We start from the raw sequence: 24,399 nt of genomic DNA, 5'->3' as shown, positions 1-24,399 counted from the left end.
CCCTGCTTGTGTTCCCTCTCTTGATATAGCTCTGTCAAATAAATAAAATCTAAAAGAAAAAAATAAGACATTAGGACTACACTGATAGTATCTAATCTTTATAATAAAATATCCCCTAGGTTGTGGCAAATGCCTTTTTGCAATTGTCTTCTAACGCGGATCATAACAAGGTCCATCGGTTGTGCATTCGGGTAAATTATGTATTTATGTAAATTGTGTTGTAGGGCTCATTGTTTTAGTTTTTGCACTAAATACCCGTGTTGCTGCACGTTATGTAAACTGTGGAATAACTCGTAAGTAAGTAAGTAAGTAAGTAGTGCCAGGTTGTTCTCTGGAAGAACTGTACCCGTCACCCCTCACACCTGCAGCACGTGAGGGGGCCTGTGTATCAGTAACTCCGCCAGTGTTGGACATTGTTCAGTTTTCTAATTTCTGCTAGTATAATAGAGTGATATAGCACTTGTTTTAATTTGCATGATTACTAATGATCTTAAGGATCTCCTCTTACTAGTTTTTTTGGGTTTTCTCTTCTGTAAATTTCCTGTTCATATCTTTTGCTCAACTTTCTTAGTGGTTGCCATTTCCTCTTTGTTGTTATTTGCAGGATTTTCTTGTATATTCTAGACAGTGATCTCTTTAAATATTTTCCATCATTCCACTAACTTATTAACTTTGTCCATGGTGCCCTTCACTGAACAGAAATTCTTAATTTTTTATGGTATCTAATTAATTTGTCTTAAAGTGTGTGCTTTTGCAGTTTTGTATAAGCTGTTCTTTTCTACCCCCCGAGTCACAAATGTATTCTCCTACATTTTCCTCTATTAACAGTAATTTTTTTTTTTTTTTTTAACTATCCACATTTAGATCTGTAGTCGATTCAAAGTGGTGCCATCCTGGGGTGCCTGGCTGACTCAGTAGGTGGAACTTGTGGCTCAGGATTGTGAGTTCGAGCCCTACGTTGGGTGTAGAGATGACTTCAAAAATAAAATGTTAAAAAGAAAAACAAAAGCAGGGCTGTCCAGACAAATACAAGGTCAGCCATTTATGTAATTTAAAATTTTCCAGTAAAGACATTTAAAAAGTAAAAAGAAACAGCTGAAGTTCATTTTAATACTTTGGAAACCCAATAAAGCTAAAATATTGCAACATATAATCAATATAAACAGTATTAATGAAATACTTTAAGTTCTTTTCCTCTTCAGTTTTTGAAGTTGGCGAGCATTTTACACGTCCAGCACATTTTGCTTTGGATTTGCCCCATTTCAAGGGCTCAGCAGCCACATGTGGCCCATGGCTACTATCTCGGACAGTGCAGCTCTAGAATTCGCCCTCAGAGGCCATGTTTGGTGAGAAGGCAAATTCGTTTTTCTCCAAATAATCCATGTTTAGCTGTCCACATTTCGGACTTGTGGTACCTGCACAGACTGTATTTTTGTGTTCTAATCTATCTCGTAGCCCATTTCATTCCATCTCTTTCTGGAACTTTCTTTTTCTTCCACTCATATCTGAAGTTGTCTCTCAAGACTTACTTCCTGACCTTATGTTTATCCTTATCTGTGTCCGGTCACCTGGATGATGCTCAAAGCACCTTTTCATGACGTCTCCGTTCGCAGGGACTGACTCCATCCTCCCAGACGGCTGTAGTTGGCTGCCCTATTTCCATTCACATTTTACACACTAAAATGAGCCTTTCTTCATTTACTTCTCACTCCCATATACATTTCCTTCTAAAATGTCTCATTATTGCGTCTCCTCCCAACTCCCAGGCTTGCCACATTGCAGTGGAAAACCCGTTTCCCTGGGCACTCTACAACGTTATGTCTCTTTCTTCCTTTGCACAGTTGGGCCAGAAGGACAAGAGAAGCTGATGGGTCATCCCGTGTAGTCCCATGACAGACTGTTCCAGTTACATCTATCCAACATGCTGACTGTGGAGTACTTCTGAATCTGCTTAAGAGGAAGGGAGAATTATTCTGTGGGCTGTCTGGTCTACCAGATCTCATGTTTGGAGACCATGCTGGTTTGGGCTGTGTTGTGTGAGTCCTGGGCCTGCACACACCTGACCCTTTGTCATGGCTGATGATGGTCAGGGGTCTACTCGGCCAGGGCCCTTGGCCACTTGTGCCAAAGATAGGGCTGCTTAGGGGAGGAGGTGCAGGGATGGGTGAAATAGGTGATGGGGGTTAAGGGGTACATCTGTTGTGAGTAGCATCAAGTGATGCATGGAAAGGTTGAATCACTATTTCGTACGCCCAAAACTAATATAATGCTGTATGTTAACTGTACTGGAATTTAAAATAAAAAAAATATATATATATATATAGGTAGGGCTGCTTCTCTGGAGAGATCTCCTCTGAGCCCCCAAAAGAAATGGTTGTTTGTAGGTTTCTGGGAAACAATGAAAGAACAAAGCTTTTCCTGTAGGAGACCACCAAAGCAATAATACTCTCACCCTCCAATTGCCAAGCCAGAGACAAGGGAGAAAACTAATTTTTTTTAATACTTCACCAGATCTAGAATATATTCTGTGTTTTTGTGTGTTTACACACTTTGGATGTACCTGGTGGCTTCCCAGAGTGATGTCATCCTATGGGTCAGTGGATTGGGAACTTGCCACTTCTCTGATCCCTGTCTGACCCCCCCGTGATCCTCTCTATTGGGGAGGAGACAGAAGATGGGGTCAGTCCTCACCCCCACGCGCTCCACTTTCCACTGTCGGGCTGAGCGGTGGCTGACACTTGCTTGGGCAATTCAGTCTTCCATTTTTGAAAACAGTTGAGAGAGTCATGAGTAAAGAAAGTTGTGTACCAGGGAAGGAGTTGTTCGCTGCCTTTTAACATTGATAGTGCTTGTTACCATCACCCTGACCCACGGTGAACTTCTTTGGTCTAAAAAGAGGCTTGTCGTTGGTCAGCCCAGCAGACTGGAGGTCCTCATCATGGGGAGATGAGACCAGGGTAGGGAGGCTCTCAAAATAATGTGGCTTGTTGAGGGCTGGGAGGCTGGTGGCAGAGTGGAAACCTGACATACAGGAGACCAGAGCCAAAGGCAAGAATGTGGGCACAGGCAGGGAGGCTTGTGGTCGGGAAAGCAAAGACACCCGGAAGCAGTGAGAGAAGCTGAGCTGTTTAATCACCTCCTTGGCCAGGCTCCAGGCTGTGGCTGCCCCAAACAACTCACTGGGAAGCCACGGAGCGTCGCCGGAGATGGAGTGGCCGCTTGAGTCAGAGAAGGAGTCAGGGCGGGAAGGGGGAGCTTCGGGGGCTCTGACTCGGCCATCTGGCAATCTCGCCCCCAGGTCCTGCTTCAGCTCTGACAGGTTCCTGGCTGGTCCCCAGGGGCAAAGGACTGAGGGAAGTGCCCTCGCTGCGGTGGGGGAATGACCTGAGGCAGGGGCAGCCGTTCCCACGTTGCCTATATGGAGGGTGCAGCGCGGTCCACACCCGGGTCGGGATTGGGGCACAAGGCTGGAGGGGGGAGGGAAGAACTTGGGAGGCGGGAGTGGAATTGGGGGTCGCCTGGGTCCCACCACCAGTCTGGAATTAAATAGCAGGAGAGGAGCGTTGCCCTGGGGAACACTGACTTGTCCTCCGAGACAGTTCCTGGTGATGGGCTGACCTTGGCAATAGACCCTAGCAGCAGGCAGTTGTCCTGACAAGAGGGTGGTCCCTGTTGGCAGTCCCTGGCAGTTTCCTGAATCGAGGGAAGAAGCCAGCCTGGGAGTCTCGCCCCCCACTACTTGTTCTTCTTGAAGAAGCTGAAGCGTTTTTCTCTCTCTCGTTCTCTGCCGTCCTTGCTGCGAAGTACGACAGGCCCCTCCGCCCCGACCGGTGACACTGGGGGCATGGTCATGGCCCGGGTCATGCCCCGGGCGGTGCTGGGCAGCGCTGGCTCTTCAGGCTCTCCGGAGGCAGAGGACGCGGTGGCGATGGCGGCATTCACCACCCGCAGCCACGAGCTCATCTCCGCCTGCACAGGGCACAGAGGGGGCAGGGGCTCAGCCGCGAGGCCGCTGGGGGCTGGGCGGGCAGACGGCAGGCAGGCCTCCAAGGAGCGGGCAGAGAAAAAGGGAGGAGAGGGAAGAAAGGGGAACCCGCAACTGGAATGTTCTGAAAAGGGTGCGGAAAGGTGGGAGCGTGGGAGGAGAAGGGGCCAGCTCACCTCATCCTTGGCCTGGAATAAATACTCTTTTCCATCCTGTAAGCTGTTGGGAGAAAGAGAAACGTCAGGGCAGAGCTGAGAATGTGGGAGGGCTACCTGAGAGCTGGGGAGAGCTCAGGCATCAGGCCCGAGAGCAGGCTGGGGAACAGGCGGCCGCGGACTTCAGCGCCGGACCAGACACGCTCTGCACATTCTTCAGGTTCCCAGGACCGCGCAGAAGCAAACCCTTCCAGTCCGGCTGCCGGGGAGCGTGGTGAGCACACCTGCACCCCGGGCCATGCCTCTTGCTCCGGCCGCTTGCTGGCCGGCAGGGGCAGGCCCTGGGAGTCCCCGGCAGCTGGGCAGCACCAGCCCCCTGCCTTCCGAGTTCCCACCCAGGATCTCGTTTTGGCTTGCCATCGTGAGCAGGCAGGCCTGCATCTTGGGGCTCCTGTGCCCCCTTAGTGTGGATTACAACCAGGACCCCCCACCTTTCCCTCATCTCCATTGCTGGCCCCAAACACCCAGCCCTGTAACTCTAGGCCTCTGCTCCTAGCTCCTGGCTTCCCTTTGCTTTGTATCGCACCCCCCCACCCCCCACCCCCGCTTCCCCTCCCGCCCCGAGGGCACCTCGCACTCCTACCCCAGCTTGAAGACATGTTTGCGCTTTCGATAATCAAAGGCGACGCTGCCCTGGGCCCTGGCCAGGCTGACAGGCACCTCTCCGTGGTACGGCACTCCCGCGCTGGCTGCCTTTGCGTCCTTATAAAAGCCGAGGCTCCCACGCCGGAGGACGCAGTACACGTTTTGCCACGACCTTGGAGGGACCGTGGTGTAGGTGAGGCGGGTGGCCAGTCTCTGCGGGGCCTAGGACCCTGGGACGAGCTCGGCTGTCCGGGGACTGCCACTACCAGCCCTGTCTGTGTGCTCCTTGCCTTTCCCCACTCCAGACCCGCACCTGAGGCCCCGCTCTCCTCCTGGGTCCTCTCCCGGTCCCCGAGGTCCCTCCTCCTCCAGGGCACCCCTTACCCGTCTATGGAGGAAGGGTTTGCGGGGACGCCTCTTCAGAAGGCGGGAATGGGAGAGGCCACCAGTGCCGGGTAGCCAGGCCCAGTACCTGTTGGCAGCCTTCTTGCCAAAGGCCTCCATCTCCTGTTTGCGACACAGCATCCCCTCCATCTGTTCCTGCGCAGAGAGCTCGGGCCCTCGGGGTGGCAGAGTGGCAACCCGGGCTGACTCAGACGACCTGCTCTGGGGCATGGTGGGAGGGGCTGGGCCCCGTGTCCGGCTCTGCTTGTCTCCCCGGGGCCCATTGGCCTCGTCCCCAGGTCCAGACCCCTGTGGGGAAAATGGAAAACGGTCAGCCTCATAGGAAGAGATGGGAAATACCTCGCCTGAAGGTCATGAAGCTTGACCTCCAGGAGCTGGTCTGCCCGGCCCCTGTGTGTCCCTTGGGCCTCCGGCCTCTCCCGTACCCAGCATCACCGCCGCCTGGCTCACGCCACCGTGCGCCCCTCCATCTCCCGTTGTTCACACCCAAACCTCCGGGAGAAACTCACAGATCCTTCTGCAAAGGTGCCCTGCTCCGGTCTCTGCTGCTCCGACAGGGGCTACAAGGACAAGAAGCTGTAAGAAGATGGGCCGGTGTGGAGGGGGGTGTGCTGAGGTCCTGATGGGGGTGCACAGGGCAGTGGGGCTCACCTGTGGGGACTCTGCGTCTGTGCAGACTCCGTTGACGCTGGCCTGCTGGGTGGACGCCGGGAGCCGGGGCTGGGTTCTGGAACAGCAGGAGGTGACACAGAGCATGAAGCCCGTGGGCGGCTCAGACTCCGCCTCCTCTCTCCCCTGAGTGTCCCAGCTCTCACCCGTCCCAGGCGGCGCCAGGAGCTGTCTTGCTGTCCACCAGGTCCCCGGCAGGCCGACCGGCTGTGGGCTCTGGAGCAGGGGGCTGTTTCCTCCGTTCCTCCTCCTCCCTCTTTCTTTTCCGCTCTTTCTCCTGCTCTTCCAGCTGTCAAAACATTCTGGGATCAGAGCATAGAAGGTCTCACTTAAGAGCACCAGGGCCTGGGGGAAAGCTGAAATGCCTCAGCTCTAGCCTGATGAAACAGAAAGGATTGGAAACAGAATTCCAGAAGAAGGTGCGGATTGGAAACAATGGGGGAGACAGTGTCTCTCAGCGTCCCCCTGGCCGGGGTGGGGTGGGGGGGGTGGAGTGATGGCTCCAGCTCTGCTGACAGGGGCACCGTTGGCTCACATTTGGGAGAGGCTGGCGCAGAGGGGAGAGCGGGGGCCTGGGGCAGTGGGAGGGGGCGGGCGGCCCTGGGGTCCCACAGCCCTCACCGCTGTGAGCTTCTCCAGCGCGCTGAAACGCTCCTCCCAGGCCACCGCTGACTTCTGGAAGGCCTCGTGCCGCTTGATGAGGCTTTCAACCTCATCGACTGTGCAGCCCAGCTCCGCGCTGCGCACCAGCGGCTCTTGGCCGCACAGCCAGGCCTCCGCCATACCCGCGTCTCTCCCAAACACGAGCACCTCCAAAACTGCAGGGGTTGGGGGGTCACAGGGAGAGGGCAGGTCAAAGCACCAGCAGGGCACTGCAGCCGCAGCCCTTCGAGAACAGAGACCCGGAGGAAGCCAGTGCCCCAGAGCAGGAGCATGGCGTGAGCTGGGCAGTGCCAAGAGTGGGCACCTTGAGTTCCATGCCCAGGCCTCTTGGTCTTACCTACTCCGGTCTACTCAGTCTTATCTACCTACCCTTCCCCTGAGCCCTGGCCCCCACGGCAGCTCACCAAGCTGGAGCCAGTCCATCTTCTCCTGCCACTTGTCTGCTGTCTCCTGGCGCCGTGCCTGCAGCTGGGACAGCTTCTCTGAAATCTGGGGGGAGGGGGGCAGGCAGAGACGTGAGTTAGCACCCAGTGCAACCTTTCCAGGATCCCTGGAGGACTCACACAGGGAACTAGTGAATTCTGATGTCAGGAGGCAGATGGTTGGGGGGGGGGGAGTTGGAATGGGGAAATCCCTAAACAGCACTGAAGTGAGAGAGGTTTCTACGAAGGAAGAGTGAGAGGAAGGAGGGAGACTCAGAGGAGACATCAGCACTGGGGCCTCCCCCTGAGAGGATGACCTGGCGGAGCGCACACATCACCCACCTCCTCGGCTGCGTAGTGGCCCCTGGCAAGCAGCCCCTGGCCCATGTCGATGCACGAGGAGAAGCGGTCGGCCCTGGCCTCTATCTCCGCCTTGATGCCCTGATGGTTCTTGATGACCAGGTCTGCAGAGGACACATCCCTGGGGGCACAGAGACCACGCTACTGCCGGGCCCACAACCCTCTCCCGGCCGCCCATCCACACTCCGTGGAGGCCGTGGGGCACCGGGGGGCCTTACCGGGGCCGCTCCTGGGCGTCCATCTGCAGGTTCACGCCGTCCATCCACAGCATCAGCTCCCGGACAGCTTTGAGGAAGCGGAACTTGTCTGTGGTGTCCAGCAGCAGCTGGCGGCGGGCAGCAGAGCTTCCCTGCAGCTGGGTCCAGGCCTCGGCCACAGCCTGCATGTGACGGCCGATCTCCTCAGCCTTGTCTCCAGCATAGGCCTTCTGGAGCCGGTGGCCATCGTCCTGCACCTGCTGGACCTGCGGGGCCCCACTCAGAGTGAGGTAGAGCCGGCGGGGAGGACTCCGAGGAGCTGCGGCCTCCCAGTCCTGGTCTCGGGTCTCCGTTCTCTGTTCTCGCCCTCCTGTCCATTTTACCAGTCACCCTCCCTGCGTTTCCGCGACCCCCACCCCCCGGCCCCACTGTTTCCCACCAAGTCTTCCCCAAGCCAGCCCCCATCTCGCCGCACAGGGTGCAGACCTGGGTGCTGAGGGCCTGGATGTCATGCTCGAAGGCACAGTGTCGGCGCTGCAGGGCCTCAGCCGCGTTGAGGTCACGGCCGGTGCCATCGGGAAGCTGCTGCTGCTTGTGCTGGACCCGCACCAGGGCCTGGCGGGCCCCGTGCAGGAAGTGTTGCAGCTCGTGGGCCGCGGCCAGCACCTGACCCCGCGTGTCCAGCAGCTCGAGCAGGTCAGCCCAGGCCTCATTGAGACTGTCCTTCCACTCGGCCACGGTGGCCCGGGCGGCGTGACCCCCGGCGATGAGCCCATTGGCCAGAGCATTGGCGCTGTCCACACGCTCCTGACCGATGGTGCTCGTGTCCCGGGAAAACTCTCGGAATTTGTCCCGGAGCATCTGGAGGAGACACGGACAGGGCCGTCACGCTGGTGGACACGGTTCCTGCCTGACTCGTGAGTCTTCTCCCCCCAAACCAAGAGCCCACTTCTCTCCCTGGGCCCCATGGGGCAAAACAGGTTTCTTCCATGGGGCGACTGGTTTCCATTTACCCTAGATGTGACTGATGCCCTCAGGCCCTAACAAAAGCACGGGGGTTGCCTGGGACCTTTGGCCTTCAGGCAAGGATACCCTAATTATGGTCCATATATCTGCACTCATGAGGGTTCAAGCCCCCAAACTCTGCAGAGGAACCTCAAGGCCCCCATGCTGGTGAGTTCTGTTGGGAAAGAAGGATTGGAAACTTCCTTTTTGGCCCATCTACACGCAGCCCCATGACCTCCATTTTGCATGATTCTTCAGATACCCAAGGATGGCTCCCCTCAGCCCAGTCTCATGCCCCCTGCCCCCGGCCCTCCCTGGGGTGGCTCTGCGGCCAGTGTCCACCCCGCACTCACAGTCACGTGCTCGTAGTCCTGGCCCAGCTCGTGCGAGGCCGCCACCACCTCGCGCTCCTGGACCCACTGCTCCAGGTCGTCCAGCTCCCGGCGGAGCTGGCAAAGCCGCAGATGCTCCTGCAACCGCTCCCGCCGCTCCCCGGCCAGCTCCTTGAGGCTGGCGTACAGCTTGTCCACCTGGGCTTGGCGGATCGATATCCGTGTGCTGCGGAGGCAGGACAGGCACCGCCGGGCTTAGGATGCTGGGTTCTGATCCCCCTTCTGTTCCGTAGAGTCCTGTCCCCTCGGGTGCCCCCCAACTTCCTGCCAGGTCTCTGCTCGTCCAGCTCTCTAGATAGGTCTGCACACGTGTAGTCCCGGAGGCTCCCCAGTCCCCGCACCACCCCAGAACTGGTCCCCGTCCCCGTGTGTCTCCCCCCACCCCCATCCCCTCCCCAGGGGCGGTTCTCCCTTGGTTGCGCGCTGGGCTCACCTCTCTGGGTGGTTGTGGTCGATCATGTCCTGGCTGCTGGCGGCCAGCTGGCGGACGGTCTGAGCGTAGTTGGCCAGGGCTTGCTCCAGCCCCTGATGCTTCTTCACCGCCGCCTGGGCGCTGAGCTCGTCCTGGGGATGACAGCGGGCGTCAGGGAGCGGCCTCTGCGGGGAGAGAGTGGCAGCCCCGCAGGCTGGCTCTGCCCGGCCTCTCACCTTGGCCTTCTCCTGGCCCATCATGTGCAGCTCCTGCTCACCCATCCAGGCCTCTGCCTCGGCGGCGTCGCGGTAGAACTGCTGGGCCCGCAGGGCGTCCTCCAGTCGCTTTCCTCGAAGCTCCAGCTCGCGGCCCAGGCGTTTCCACATCTCCTGTAGCTCTGCCAGCTCGGGGCCCGCCGCCGCTGCGCCCAGGGCACGCTGCCGCTCCGTGAGGTCCGCGATCCGCGGCTCATGGCCCTGTATCTCCTTCTGCAGGGTCTGTCCCCAGTGGCAGAAGAGGACACTCTGACAGGGGGCCCCTCATCCTCCCATTCCCCCTCACACCTGCTCCACACCCAGCTCCTTAGTCCCAGGCCTCGTTCTCCCTCCGTCCTCCTCACTCGCTCCCTTTCAACCTACCTGGTCTGCTTTGGAGGGAACCCACCCTCCCGCGGTGAGGGAAGGCCCACCCCTGAGGTGTGCGATCCCACACAGCCTCGAGGGGAGCCAGAGAAACCCCAAGGTTTTTTAAGAAAACACAAACTTCTGGGTCTGGGAGGCTCCTGGGACCTTTTCTTTTGCCCTTAGACTTGGCCTCACCTGGTTTTTCTTCATGAGGAGCTGGACACTGGGCAGGTCCTTGCCGTGCTCCATGGAGCTAGCCATGGGCAGCCGCTCTGTCACCCACAGCTGCATGAGAAAGAGGGGGTCAGTGGAGGTCCAGAGAGCAAAGCAGGAGGAGGGGTTGGATGGTGGGGAGACCTGCAGGGAGGTTTTTCTAGGTCTCCCGTTAAGTGTGTGCTGGGAACAGCCATCTTGGAGTCTGGCGTGAAGGGCATCCCCAAGAGTCCCTCGAGGGTCGCTGTTCAGCGCCAGACGGAAGAGAGAACAGCGCTGCTGGCATCGCCCCAGCATCCAGGAAGGAGACTAGAAAGCAACTGGCAGGACGCAACTCGCCAGGACGACGACACGACCCCATCGCAGCCCTAGTGACTCACAATCTCATCCTCCACGTCCCGGTGGAACTGGTGCTGCTCGCGAGAGGCCTGCAGGCGCTGGCAGCGCTCCTTCATGGGCTGGCACAGGGCCCGGAACTTCTCCTCCACGGCCCTCGAGGTCCTCTCCACCTCCCCCGCACCCTGGTCCTCCTGGGCCAGCGCTGTCGCCTGGGCCTGGATGGCCTCCACCTCCTTCTCTCGTACAGCCATCTCCCGTTCCAGCATCTGTGACCCGGGGAAGGAAGGAGCCATGGTCAGCGCGCACGGCTTATGCAGCCAACGGAGATTTCTCATCCCCAGGGAGAGCATCCCCGCATGGCCTCGCTCGATGGAGCTCAACCTGTAACACACGAGTCCAGGGCTGTGTGATAACTGGGCCACCTACCCGTTTATTGCCTCTCGGACCCAAATTCACTTCCATGCCAGGTACATCTTACCCTGTTTTGAGACCTCGAAAGGGAACCCTGTCAACACTTGCCAGTGTTGGTGCAATGCTAGGCCTTGTGAGTAGGGGGCGCTAGAGGGACACCGCAAGGCGCAGGACGGGAGGCTGCTAGCTCGGGTTCCAGTGCGCCTTTCTTTTTGCTCCTGAGGCAAAACTGGCCCATCATGTGCAGGAAATCCAGGGGCTCCCGCCCTCCAGCAAGTTTGGTGGCATCCCAGCGGCAGCCTCCTAGTGGCCCGCCTTGGCCTGCCAGCTTTAGACCTGCTTGGTCCCATGATACCCCCCGCAAAGCTCTACAACACCCAGTGGGCCTCGGCCCTCTCCACGGTCTGAAACGCCACCTTGGGGGGGTGGTGGGCGGGGGGCACCTTGTTCCTCCTTGGGTACCCCTCCTCAGCCCTGAAGGTAGTAGCTGCTACTCCTGTACTCTTTATCGCAGGGACCAGCAAATCCTGCCCTCTGCCTGTTTTTGCAAATAAAGTTTTATTGGCACAGAGCCCCACCCATTACACATACAATTTTACATTTTGCCTATGGCAGCTTTTACGCTACAAGAACAGAGTTCTTGTGAAGGACACCATATGGCCTAAAGGAGCCAAACTATTACTGTCTGTCTCCTTATAGTTTTCTGATCACTACTTTTGAATTCCCTTTACCCTTTTTGGTAGTTAGGCACCTTTTACTAATTAATACTTCTTTTTCTTAAAGTTTCCTTGTTCAAGTTAGAGTGTGGGTTCTGTCTCCTGATTTTGTTCCGACTGATACTCATTCCCTGAGATTCTGATACAGTGGCCCACGGACCTCGCTTTGAGGAATACCAGGAAAGATGTTGTCTGTGAGGCCTTAGAATGACCTCCCAAGTCTTAGGAACCACAGACCCCCTCCTCCTTTCTGCCACGGTTCACCGTCCCCATCGCAACCACAGGCCTGGAGAGCACCTGCTGCTTTTTGAGCAGAATGTTGACGCTGGTGAGGTCCTTGCCGTAGTCGTCAGAGTGCAGCTGGGCCTGCAGGCTCTCCAGCCAGCTCTCCAGGGCGGAGCAGCTCTGGGCAAACAGCTCGGCTCGGTTGGCATCGAAGAGGCTGCGGGCCTTGGCCTGGGTGGTGCTCTCCAGCCTGTCCCAGCACTTGTGCAGGTCGTCCAGCTTCTCGGACACCAAAGCTTTCAGCTCTGGCTTCTCGAGGGTCAGCTCCCGCCCTTCCTGGGGGGTGGGACACAGACAGGGTCAGTGTCAGATGCCACTGAACTTTATGGGTCAGCAGCGCCCCAGGGAGCTAAAGGGCAGTAGGAACCTGAGGTGTAGGCCACAAGTGCAAGTTCTTGGGTATTCTCCACAACACACTCGTCTCAAGGGTTTCAAACCCCTCCTAAACCACGCCTCCCACTGCTGATGACCCTACTTGTTCAAGGGCCAGCTCAAACCTCGTATCAACGAAGAAGCCACAGAGACCTTTCCTTTTTTGGGCTCCTTCATGCTTATGGCTTCTGGGGCCATGCACATGTGGTCTTGTGTATTCACTGTCCTCTCCCGTTTCTCAGCGAGTCACCCCTCACCTGAGTTATGTACACGCAAGTCCCACCTGCTCTCCCCTCTCCCAGCCTTTCTGCTTGAGGACTTTGGTTGCTGGGGAGGTGGGGGAAGCATGGTCTCTTGACCTGTGTGCAAGGCAGACCGGAAGTGTCTGAGAGTTCAATGCCCTGGGAAGCAGCCCTCAACCAGTGACGGACGGGGAGCTGGCGGACAAACACTCAGCATCCTTGTGCCTTGGTTGGGATAACACTGATGCGTGTTCTACACTGTCTCCCAAGGTGCCTTGTTAGGACTGAGTGCCAGCTGCCCCCTGGGGTAACTGACGTGGCAGAGGACCCGTTATTGAACGCCTTTCCTTTTCTATCCCAACTCCCCACTTCCCTACTGGTGTTTTCTGTGCTCATCTCCCATATGCACTGCACTGGAAGTCTTGTTTCGGGGTCCGCTTCTAGAACACAAACCAAGGTTCTGCCTTGAGGCTGTCTTGTGCCTGGCTGCCAAGATGAAGAGCTAGTGTTTAGCACTGCTTGGGCAACTCCGTGGGCCTTCGGCAGTCCACACATCGACGCACAGTCCCCATGTACGGTCAAGGCCTTTGGTGACCTAGCTGAACAGGCTCTTCCCACCTTTTCTTCCACAGGGCCCCTTCCCCCATTCTGTGTTCCTGCCAGACTGACTTACCCCCTTGTTCCCGTACAGGCACCTCACTTCCACACCTCGGGTTTCCTGTTTGTGCTGTTTTCTCTGCCTAAAAACATCTTTCCTCCAATATCGCTGCTTGTCCAAATTCTACTCAACCTTCAGGGACTGCCCTAGAGGCTCTGGGCCCCTAGGATTCCTCTACCTCCTTTCTCCTTGTAAACAGAGTTTTATTGGCACAGAGCTTTACGGGCACACGCAGAGGGACCAGGCTTTATCAGGCCCTCTCTTAACTGCATCTGTCATATTCTGCTTTGGATGTAACTTTGGTGTTTGCGGATCTGTCTCAAATCCTGGTGGTAGCGTCATTCTCCACGGGGCAGCCGGCCGTAGAATCTCCTTCATTCCCCCTCTCGGTGCCCTGTACAATGCTTCGCATATAGTAGCGCCAAGTAAATATTTGCTGAACAAACGGAAACACCAGACATACACTGGTCTCCTCCTCTCCCCAGCCCTGCCCTTGAGGGAAGGAGAGTGTCTTTTCACATACCCTGCAGGGTGCTTAGCACACACAAGGTTGCCTGCCCAGGCATACTTGCTGAGTTGAAATAAAGTTTTACCTATGCTCGGCTCTACAGGAAGTGGTGGGTTTGGAGACTAAGCACCAGGAACAATAAGACTCATAAGCAAGCGTTGGTAAACTGTGCTCTGCGGGCCAAATGCGGCCCCCACCTATTTTTATAAATAAAGTTTTATTGGAACACAGCTATGCTCAATCCTTATGTATTCTCTATGGCTGCTTTTGCGGAGAGTTGAGTAGTCACAGCAGAAACCATGTGGCCCGAAAAGCCCCCGAAAATATGTACCACCTGGCCCTTGGCAGAAGTTTGCTGACCTCTGCTGAAGAGTGTCACTGTGGTCCCGACCCAGGGATAGTTACCACATTGATGCAAAGCTGCAGTTTGGCTCCCTACTGATTTGCACTTTTCCAAAGTTCTGGAGTCACTGTCTCAGAGACCTAAGACTTTTGTTCTCCAGAACTTAAGTTTCCATCTTGGAGGACTGGCACCAGAGACCCCCTGACCACTGACCCTAAAGCACCCCAGCCCGAAGCCAGGATCCCGTCCTGAGGCGGCCCCGGGGCTCTCTTCTTGCTGCTGCTGTCACCCCACTCACCTTATCCACTTTGTCCAACCAGTCTTTGTTGGCAGCCAGCTCGGCCATGAACGCCTGGTGCTTCTGCCACTTGGTGTGCAGGTTACGGGCCTCGTCATAGGACACGTCCTGGGCTGTCAGCATCTTCTCGTCAATCCAGAGCTTCAGCTGGACCAAGCACAGAGCAGGGGTGGAGAAGGGCAGAGTACATTTCAGATGCGCTGAGGCCTAAGGGGGTGAGGCGAGCTAGGAGAAGAGGTGGCTGCGGGGAGAAGCCAGGCCAAGAGGGGTCCATCCTCTTACTCAGGTGCCACTGCCATGGTCTTACTCTAGGCTCAGCAAGCCAGGGCACGTCAGCAAACGGATGGCTGGGAAATGCGGGAGGGGACATGCAGGAATAGGGAGCCTTACCTCCTGACAGTCTTGCAGGAAATGCTGCTGCTCTCGGTTGTCCCGAAGACGGCCCAGAAGCTGCTGCACTGCTTCTTGATTTTTCTTGTGTCTGTAATGACAGGCCCTTGTGAGGCCCTCGAACTTGCTGGCAAAGGGTTATGACCCTCTAATTAACCTAGAAGCCTGCAGTCCTCCTGCTATGGGCTCGATGCCTTCGGGGAGCACTAACCCGGGATTACTGATGTCCAGCGTCCAGCTAGGCCAGCGGACGTCGCCTCCCCTGGTGGGGGGTAGGCAGACCTTCCCAGCTCATGGCCTAGTCCCTCTCTGGCCACTAACTTCTTCCTCCTCTGCTTTTCGCCAGCCCCCACCACCATCCGTCTGTCCGTGCTGCGCTCTCCAGCTTCTCCATCAGCAGAACGGGCCTGGCTGCTGTCGCTTGCTTCCCATCGGGGCTCCCATTTACCTACTGTCCTCACCATACCTCCTCTCGATGGAGTCTGCTTTCTCCTGGATCTTCTCGGCGTGGATGTTGCCCCCAGACACGAGCTGGCGCCCAGCCTCCAGCAGCCCGCGGATCCGCTCTCCGTTGGCATCCATGGTGCTCATGAAATCCTCCAGTTTTTTTATGGCGGCATCCGCAGCTTGGAGTGTCCCCGGCATCTCCGTGTGGGACAAAACGTAGTCCTGTGTGGGAGGACAGGGACGCAGCTCACTTCTCAAAAGTACTTGTCGACCTTTCGGAAGGGACCTACCGCGAGGACACATCGGACGTGGCTGCCAGCTGGGGAGGGGAGGGTGGATGGTCTGGCTCGAAGACCACGTGGGGGGCGCCCCGTTACCCCACGGGCTTGCAAAGTAACAGGGGAGCTGGGCCAGAGGAACTTCGCAGCCCAAATCCTGTTTCAAATTATTTCTAGCCTGATTTGATTCAGCAGCTACACAAGTCAGGTTTTCTATTTCTTCTCAAGTCAGTTTTGGCAAATTATATTTACATCTTTTTTTTTTTTTAAATTCTGTTGTGTTTTTTTTTTTTTTTTTTTAAAGTAAGCTCTACACCCAGCATGGGCTTTGAACCCATGATCCTGAGATCAAGAGTCACATGCCCTACTGACTAAACCAGTTGGGCACCTATATCTTTTTTTTTTCCTACATCCATATTTTTCTTGCACGGTCTCCCTGTCTGTCCTGGTTTCTCAGTTACTCCACCTGCTGCCATTTCCTCTCCATCCACCTCTCTTGTCCACACTTCCCTGTCCCTAGTCCCTTCTTGGGGGGGGGGTGTGTCTCTGTGTCCCCAGGCTCTCACCTGGCTGCTGAGCACGCCCTCGGCCTGGCGCGCGTCCCGCAGAAAGCCTTGGAAGCCATGGGCCTGGGCCAGGCGGCCTTGCCGGCTCTCCCACATGCGGCCCAGCTCCTCCCAGCCAGTGCCCAGGGCTTCCAGCCGCTGCCGCAGGAAGAGGCACTGTGGGTCAGCCTGGTCCCTGGTCACCTCCTCTCCCAGGGCCCGGAGCCGGCTGTACTCGCCACGGGCCCGCTCCACCTCTCCCCGCAGGCCTGCGTGTTGGGCCAGGAGGGCCTCTGCCTCCGGCAGGGTGGCTGGCCCTTCTTCCGAGGCCACGGAGGTCTGCGTGCGACCGAGCCACGCCTGGAAGTCATCCAAGCTGCGCAGGAAGTCCTGCAGCCGCCGCGCCTCGCCCAGTGACTCTTCTCGGCGCCGCATGGTGGCCCTCAGGTCTTCCCAGCCGGCTTGGACCTCTCCAAGCCGGGCGTGGATGGCAGGGGCTTGGGCGGGGTGGCCGGCGGCCAGGGCATCGGCCTCTCGGGCCAGTTCGCCCACCCGTGCGGCGATGGCCTCCAGGTCTCGCTCAGTGCCGGCCAGCTTCCGCTGCAGGGCCAGCACCCCGGCCAGGTCATTGCCCAGGCCCTGGGTGGACTCGATGACCTTGGTCTTTTCTCTCATCCAGGCCTGGGTCTCCGTGCACTCCAGGTGGTAGTTCTGGATGCTCAGGGCTGACGTCAGAGCTGCCTTCTTGCCGTCGGCCAGGGTCCGGAACTGTTGCCACCTGAGGGTGGAGGGAGGGTCTGGTGACTAGAGCCACTCAGCTGCCCTGCACTGTCCGGGTCTATCTGGAAGCTTCTTCCCTGCCTCCCTCTGCTTTGGGATATTCTACCACCTGCTCTGCTGTGTTAAAGAGGCCGCTCCTGGCTCCTCCTCCCCCGAACCCTTGATTGCTCCCTGTCCAGCCACAAGCCCGACTGGCCTACCTTCACCCCCTTTCACTCCTTCCCTCATTTCCCACCTCTGCCCTGCAACGTATACCAGAGGGCCTTCCTGCCTCGTTTTCAGTCTCCGTACCATGCCCTCCAGGACTCCCCTGCGGCTGCCATCCCCATCTGCTGCCCCCTTTCTTGGCTCCCCTCCCTAAGCCTACCTGTGGTTGAGCTGCTTCCGGGTAGTGACAATGCTGTCCTTGCCCGGCGGCTTGGCCTTCAGCAGCTGCTCCGCAATGTCATTCACGGCAGTAATCCGCGCTGCGAGGGCGTTCATCTCGGGCTCCAGGGTCTCAAACCTGAGCGGGAGGAAGAGGGTACAAGAGGTGGCCATGGGTCATGGAAGTGGTAGTGCACCAGCCCACCTCCCCTAGATGCCCAGGAAAATGCCTCTCTGTCAACATGTGGCTGATTTATAGGACATCTGCACATCTTAACCTATGAAGTCTGCAGTATCTGTGGGTCAGGTGGGGAGCCCCAAGTCCCCCCAGACAAGTAGAAGAGCAGTCATCTCTAGAGCGACTCAAGTAGATGATGGTAGTTAAATATCGGGAACAGGTGCACGAACCAACGTAAGGCCTGGCCCAGTGCCTCGTTCTTTATTAGATCCTCCCTATTCCTCCTGGGACTGACCCCTTAGCTGCCTAGCTGGGTCCCATCCTACTACCAGGTGTTAAAAAATGAATTGATAACCAAAAATATTTGTTTGAGTGATAAGGGTGTGAAGCACAATTTCTGTGATACTCTCACAGTCTGCAAACGGTTTCTATAAAGGGCCAGAGAGCAAATATTTCAGGCTGCGTGGGCCATAAGGTCCCTGTCACGAGTATTTAGCTCTGCTGTTGTAGTGTAAAAGCAGCCAGGGATGATATGGAAATGAATGAGCCTGGCTCTGTTCCAATAAAGCTTTATTTAAAAAAAAAAAAAGGCAACAGGCTGGATTTGGCCCCAGAATTATAGTATGCTGATCCCTGTCATAGCATATCTTGGAAACTTAAAAAAAAAAAATCCTTAAATACATTTTTAAAACCATCAGGAAATTTGACTATAGGATGAGTAATAGATGATATCAAGGAATTGCTAATTCCGTTCTATATGATAATTAACAGTAGGGTGGTTCTATGAGAAAAATTTCTGGGGCACCTGGGTGGCTCAGTAGGTTAAAGCCTCTGCCTTTGGCTCAGTTCATGATCCCAGGGTCCTGGGATCAAGCCCCACACTGGGCTCTCTGCTTAGCAGGGAGCCTGCTTCCTCCTCTCTCTCTCTCTGCCTGCCTCTCTGCCTACTTGTGATCTCTGTCTGATAAATAAACAATAAAATAAAACCTTAAAAAAATTTCCTTTCTCATGGGTTTTAAGATGTATTATCCTGTAAATACAGCTACTTGATGAGGTGAATCAGTGTACCTATCTAGAGTTCTATAACATCAAAGCCTCCTCTATTTTAAGTCCACACAATTAAAAAATTTATTATATATTATACATTCTTCCTAATTCTTGGAGGACACATCGTGGGGAACACAGAAGTGAAATGATATTCTGGAGATCTGCTAATTTTTTAAAAAAATATTTTATTTTTACTTATTTATTTGAGAGAGAGAGACAGCGAGATAGAGCATGAGCGAGGAGAAGGTCAGAGGGAGAAGCAGACTCCCCGTGGAACTGGGAGCCCGATGTGGGACTCTATCCCAGGACTCCAGGATCATGACCTGAGCTGAAGGCAGCCGCCTAACCAACTGAGCCACCCAGGCGCCCCTGGAGATCTACTAATTTTTAAAACAAAAAATAATCAAATATAGCAAGACGCTGACTATCGCTGAATCTGGTGATGGTGATGTAGGGCTTTGTGGTAGGTTTTCTCCCTTTGAGTATGTCTGACATTTTTCAAGAAAACAAAACCCAGACCACTGTTAAGACACAAAGGGTCGGAGGCGCCTGGGTGGCTCAGTGGTTGAGCCTCTGCCTTCGGCTCAGGTCATGATCCCAGGGTGCTGGGATTGAGCCCTGCATGGGGCTCCCTGCTTAGCGAGGAGCCTGCTTCTCCCTCTCCCTCTGCAGCTCCCCCTGCTTGCGCTCTCTTGCTCCCTGTCTCAAATAAATAAATAAAATCTTAAAAAGAAAAAAAAAAAAGACTCAAGGGTCGTAGCAAGAGCCGGCGGTTTATGGTGGGTCGGGTGGCCCACACGCGGGCGGCCCCACTTGCCAGGCCTGCAGTGGTGGGGCTGGGGGGAGGTCTGCAGGGGGCCTACCTCTGCTGTACCACCTCCAGGTCCTCCAGGCGCTCCGGCAGGGCCAGCCCATTGAGCCACTGCTCCTTCTCCTCCACCCACAGGCCGCAGGCCCCGGCCTCACTGAGCATGGTGTAGAGCGCCAGGCCCGCCTCCAGGGCCCGCGCACGCTCGCCTGCCCGGGCCTGCAGCTCCTCGTAGTGCCGCTCGAGGCTGGGCACCCTGCCCTGCACCTCTGGTGTGCGGCTCAGCGCAGGGGGCAGGGCGGCGGCCTGGTCCCTCAGGGCATCCAGGGCTGGCCGGTGGCTGCGGATCTCCTCCTCCAGGGCCCGGTGCTGTCGGGCCAGGGCCTGCGTGGAGAACTCATCGTGCCCCAGCTCGGGGCTGGACACCAGGCGCAGCGCGTCCACCAGCCAGGCCTCCATGTCGTTCGCGTCGGCCTGGAACTGGTAGAGGCTGGCGGCCTGGGCAAGCCGCTGGGCGCGCTCCTCGGCCAGGGCCTCCAGCCGCTCCCACTGGGCCTGCAGCTCGGCGGTGCGGGCGGCGGCCTGGCTGGCGCCAGGGTGGCCCTCGGCGACCAGCTGCCGGCCCTGTTCCAGCGTCAGCTTCAAGGGCCCCAGCCGGCCGCTCATCTCGCCCCGCAGGGCCGTGTGTTTGTTGAGCAGGCGGAGGGCACCGGTCAGGTCCCGGCCGGTGTCTGCGGAGGCCAGGAGGTGCTGCTGCTCCCGCACCCAGGCCTCGGCCTCACCCGCCTCCCAGAGGAAACGCCAGAGGCGCCGGGACTCCTCCAGCCGCGCACGCCGGGTGGCAGCCAACTCGCACAGCGACTCGTAGCTCTGCTCCAGGGAGGCCACCCGCTCCGACACCAGCTGGGGGTCGCAGGGTTTGTACTCTGAAAAGGTTGGGGTGGAGGGTTGAGAGCTGTAGCCCAGCCAGCCCGCTGCCCCCACCAGTCCCTGGTTATGAATCTCTACCCCCCCCACCATCCCCTTAGGCCTCCCTCCCCAGCCCCATCACCTCCCATCTGCCCCCATCCTTCCCGTCCCAGATTTGGCTTTTTCCCATCCGGCTGTCCTCCTTCCCCAGGGTTCACCTTTGCCTGGGTCGCAGAAGCGCAGGGCCGAGGCGCTGACAGCGCGCACCCTCTCGGCCTGCACGGCGATGTCGGCTTCCACCAGCTCATGTAGCTGCAGTAGGTCCTCCACTCCGGCCAGGTGCTTACCCAGGTCGTGAGACTGCAGCCGGCCCTGCGGGGACAGGCGGCATGCCGGGGCCCACCCGAGGGCCTCCCACCCAACCTCCTTGGGTGGCTGTGGGGGTCACACCCCGAGGAGCACAGCCGTCCCTGTCCGTCGGCTCCCACTCACACAGGCAGTGACACCCCAGCTCTGGGCCGGCACCCCGGTCACCTTGTACTCAACTGCCCTCCTATGGAACGACCGACTTTCTTACTAAATCTTGCTCCCAAAATCTCTGTTCTGACTCATCTCAGCCCCAGAATTCTCACCACCCTCCTGCGGGTCACTGCTCAGCCCCCAGCACGCCAGCAAGTCCAGGGTCTCTCCAGACCCACCGTCCTCTCCGTCCCTTGCCTAGATCACCACACAGCATCTAACTGCCCCTTGGGCTGTCCATGGCCCTCCTGCACATCGTGGTCACAGTGACCTTTAAAAACATGAAGGCAGAATCCTGTCTCTCCTTTCCAGAAACTTCTGATCACGCTCAGTGCTCCATGCTACTCTGAACAAGACCCAAAGCCTAAGCAGGCCTGGCAGGCCCAGGGAGGTGGGGGTGGGGGGCTGGCTGCTCCCACCCTTACCTCATCCACTGCCCCTCCTGTTCTTCCAGTGCCCCCGGCCCTCCTTCCTACGCGAACGCAGCACGCCTGTGCAGGCCCAGGGCTGCTCCTTCTGCCTATGACACTCCCTGATTACACCTCCCCACGCCGACTCCCTGTGGGTCTGTGGTTCCTCAGAGGCCTTCCCGGACCACCTCACCCTGCAGCCCTGTTCTGTGTCCCTGGAGGCTCTAGGTCCGCCTACTGTTCTGTTTCACAACAGGCCCAGGGGTTCCCTTGGCAGCCTCCTTCCACTAGAAGGTGAGCCCCACGATGGCAGGGCCCGTTTGCTCTGTGTACAAGGCCCAGCGCGGGGACCTACTCCCCCAAGATGCTCCCCTGCGCCCCCTGGGCCCGCGGTTACCTTCATCTCCTCCATCCAGTCCATGAGGTAGAGCAGGTCCTGAAACACCTTCTGCAGCTCCAGGGTGAGGAGAAGCCGCTCCCGCCGGGCTGCCACCATCTGCCGCAGGAAGTCCCAGAGCCGCGCCACGTTGTGCTGCCGCGCCGCGATGCGCCTGATGTCGTGGTAGCGCTCGGCCGCCAGCTCCGCGGCCACGGCGTCCACGGCCTGCACCCGGCCGCTGTAGGCCACGATGTCCGTCTCGATGGCCTCGTGCTTGCGCACGGCCGCCTCAACGGCCGCCAGCTCCAGCCCGAAGTTGTCCTGGGGCAGACGGCAGGCAAGGGGAAGTGGGGGAGCACAGGCCCCCCAGCTCGGCCCACCAGCCATGTCTGCCTTCCAGGGCACTCCTGCCGCGAGATGCCAACTCCACAAGGTGGCCTGTCTCCTCTCTATCCTGTCCCAGCCTGGGTCCCTTTCCCCAGTTCAAGTCTCTGGCCCCTGGTGCCCCCGGTTCCGGGGACTCTGGGTTGTCTTCTGTGTGATGGACTCCTTGTTTCTTTAGCTCCCCAACATGGTAGGGCTCCTAACCCACCTCCCTCTCCCCCCGCCCCCTCTCTCTGTACCTCCTGCCCAGCCTGCACAGGCAGAGCACCTGCCCCCCTCGCTCTACCTGGGACACGAGGCGCTGGTTCTCGCTAAGCCAGGTCTCCCGCATGGCCGCTTTGCGGTCGAAGCGGGCGGCCAGCTGCTCCAGCTTCTCCTGGCGGATCAGCTCGGTGCGCAGGGCTAGCTCGCGCTCGTGCTCCGCTTTCTCCAGCCGCTCCCAAGCCTGCGAGGTGGGGGGACAGGGTTGGAGAGGAGGGGTCATCGGGACTGGGGGGCACATGATGAGTCCCAGAGGAGCTCGGTCTAGCAGGTCTGCCGGATGTGGTCGGTGAGACACTTGTGCATGGAAGCAGGAGAAACGGACAGCATGAGGGCCACGCAACCATGTGAAAGCACTTCTGCTTATGGATGAGGACCGGAAGGGGATAGGGAACAATGAAGACCACTGGATTTGTCTGTGGTGGTGGGACTAGAGGTGAACCTCATCACTTATATTAATCTTACGCAGGAGGCCAGGACAAGCCTTCCGGTCAGGGCAGTGGGGGGGCTGGTGCCAAGGATGGGACATCTGTGGGGCGGGGAGGGGGGCCGGGCACCTTGTTGATGTCAGAGATGAGCCGGCCCTCGCGGGGCGTGTAGACCTTCTGATTGTTGGCGCGCAGCTTGCTCTGGATGGTGAAGAGCAGAACTTCCAAGTTCCCCTTCTCGGTGAACCTGAGGCAGGAGGCCGGGTTGGGGTCAGAGTCAAAGGCCACACAGGCACAAGGACTCTATGTTTCAAACCGAAAGGTCCTTGTCTTCTCATGATCTCAGTGCAAAAGCCAGAAAATATGGGCAAGCAAAAAAACCATAATTTTAAAACAAATGAAAACTGGGCAGAAATGACCAGTTACACTTCAGCATGTATGTACTTCTTCTTCCTTTTTTTTTTTTTTTTTTTGGTTACACAGATGGGATTATTCCAGAACCATGGCTGATGATCACCGAGGACTCATCCACCACGAGCCAGGCCCTGCTCGTGTCTGGCTTTCACTGTCACCCACATTCTCTTATTGCTTTCATTTTCCAGATGGGAAAACGGAGGCACGGAGAAGCCGGATAAGCTGCCCAGTGCTCATGACTGCTTGACGGCAGAGGCAGGATTTGAACTCGGGTACTTCGAACCTGACCACTTAGGCACGTGCTCCCTGCCGCCTACAAATAAGCGGTTCTGTAAACTGCTTCCTTGTTTCCGTTTCATGAACATCTTTTCATGCCAGTAAGTGCATTCCTTCAACACAATCTCTAGTGGCTCTCCCCTGACTTATTTTTCTTTTACAAAGGTCAGGTGAGTGAACATCCTAGAAGTTCTACCTTTCAGAAAGCAGAGGGCTTTCTGGGTCACAGGGCGTACCTCAAACCATTCTTGGAATGTGTAGGAACAGACGTTTTCTGGATTAGTATTAGTTTTGGAGCTAAACGTATTAACTGCAGAAGAGCTCAATACTGGACAAGCGGGGGCTGTAGCATGTGCCGTACAGAGCTGCCTCCTGGTGATCCCATTTAGAAAGTCCATTTCTAAAGCAGGCCAACAGAGCCTTTGCAGTGTGCGCAGAAGAAGCCACACTCCCGTGTTGCTGGTGATGATCTGCCCATCAGATCCAGTCTGCCTGGCCCTAAGCTGGCATTGGGTTCTGGGACACTCCGGCCAGTAATATCTGAGTGGATTGCGCTGACTCTACCTACCATAGTAAGCATTTCCCCAGCGTGATTTTTTTTTTTTAATGGATCATCATTTTAAAAATTTATCTTGGAATTGCTTCTGGCACTTTGAACTAGGGGAAACGAGCCTTCCCTGCATTTGTGTCCTGCCAAATCTCCCTCCCAAAAGGCCACCCTAATTTAGGCTCAGGGCTGGCATGCTGCAGCGGGGGCGGCCAAGGGACACCTACTTGGGTGGCTTCTCTACGGTGCGGTAAGAATTGAAGGACTGCAGCTGGTTCTGGACCCCACTCAGGGAGTTGGCCAGCTGGCGGTCATTGAGGGTCACAATTGTTTGCTCGATCCACTGCAGCAGCTCTGAGGCTAGAGACTCATACTTCTCCACGAGGCGCTCGGCCTCCATGGCATGGTCCAGCACCTGCGGGACAGCAACAATGGGGTCTTGCCCACAGGGTCGCTGGCCCAGCACAGCAGCTCCCCACTGTCTCTGCTTTCAGGAAGGAAGACCCCTAGGCCTGAGCTCTGTCCCGCCCGCCTCATGGCAGAGGGGTACCTTGCCAATCCTTTTGCCTTCCACGGCCAGAGCCTTCATCTTGGAGAAGTAGTGATAGTAAGTAGCCACATAAGTGATGATGGATTTCTCGTCTGGTTGGTCCACATTCACATCTGAGAAGAAGGAACTCTCAGGTCAGGCCCTGATGTTTAGAGATTAGAAACC

General features: G+C 57.0%; 1 protein-coding gene across 2 annotated transcripts in view; it reads right to left on the bottom strand.

The window, feature by feature from the left end:
* Positions 1 to 3,111: 3,111 nt before the first annotated feature.
* LOC111149653 (spectrin beta, non-erythrocytic 2) overlaps positions 3,112 to 24,399 on the bottom strand; it is a 37,315-nt gene continuing 16,027 nt past the window's right edge. For both annotated transcript variants that reach the window (XM_022506851.1, XM_022506852.1), the window contains exons 8-37: positions 24,235 to 24,347; positions 23,912 to 24,099; positions 22,577 to 22,694; positions 22,045 to 22,203; positions 21,393 to 21,695; positions 20,285 to 20,438; positions 19,213 to 20,083; positions 17,126 to 17,263; positions 16,000 to 16,756; positions 15,175 to 15,377; positions 14,709 to 14,799; positions 14,319 to 14,465; positions 11,910 to 12,173; positions 10,527 to 10,751; positions 10,129 to 10,218; positions 9,547 to 9,807; positions 9,332 to 9,462; positions 8,860 to 9,064; positions 7,988 to 8,362; positions 7,523 to 7,767; positions 7,287 to 7,425; positions 6,927 to 7,011; positions 6,481 to 6,677; positions 6,006 to 6,148; positions 5,842 to 5,917; positions 5,700 to 5,750; positions 5,258 to 5,478; positions 4,784 to 4,957; positions 4,162 to 4,204; positions 3,112 to 3,969 (exon numbers count right to left, since the gene is read on the bottom strand). In XM_022506851.1, coding sequence (XP_022362559.1) covers positions 3,736 to 3,969; positions 4,162 to 4,204; positions 4,784 to 4,957; positions 5,258 to 5,478; positions 5,700 to 5,750; positions 5,842 to 5,917; positions 6,006 to 6,148; positions 6,481 to 6,677; positions 6,927 to 7,011; positions 7,287 to 7,425; positions 7,523 to 7,767; positions 7,988 to 8,362; positions 8,860 to 9,064; positions 9,332 to 9,462; positions 9,547 to 9,807; positions 10,129 to 10,218; positions 10,527 to 10,751; positions 11,910 to 12,173; positions 14,319 to 14,465; positions 14,709 to 14,799; positions 15,175 to 15,377; positions 16,000 to 16,756; positions 17,126 to 17,263; positions 19,213 to 20,083; positions 20,285 to 20,438; positions 21,393 to 21,695; positions 22,045 to 22,203; positions 22,577 to 22,694; positions 23,912 to 24,099; positions 24,235 to 24,347 — 6,401 coding nt within the window. In that variant the 3' untranslated portion in view covers positions 3,112 to 3,735. The remainder of the gene's footprint in view (positions 3,970 to 4,161; positions 4,205 to 4,783; positions 4,958 to 5,257; positions 5,479 to 5,699; positions 5,751 to 5,841; positions 5,918 to 6,005; positions 6,149 to 6,480; positions 6,678 to 6,926; positions 7,012 to 7,286; positions 7,426 to 7,522; positions 7,768 to 7,987; positions 8,363 to 8,859; positions 9,065 to 9,331; positions 9,463 to 9,546; positions 9,808 to 10,128; positions 10,219 to 10,526; positions 10,752 to 11,909; positions 12,174 to 14,318; positions 14,466 to 14,708; positions 14,800 to 15,174; positions 15,378 to 15,999; positions 16,757 to 17,125; positions 17,264 to 19,212; positions 20,084 to 20,284; positions 20,439 to 21,392; positions 21,696 to 22,044; positions 22,204 to 22,576; positions 22,695 to 23,911; positions 24,100 to 24,234; positions 24,348 to 24,399) is intronic.

The sequence above is a fragment of the Enhydra lutris genome, unplaced genomic scaffold (genome assembly GCF_002288905.1).
Source record: "Enhydra lutris kenyoni isolate GAN:26980312 unplaced genomic scaffold, ASM228890v2 scaffoldscaffold22, whole genome shotgun sequence".
NCBI classification, from domain to species: Eukaryota; Metazoa; Chordata; class Mammalia; order Carnivora; family Mustelidae; genus Enhydra; species Enhydra lutris.
The sequence above is the reverse complement of the archived record's forward strand: the minus strand, read 5'-3'. Positions and strand labels throughout refer to the sequence as shown.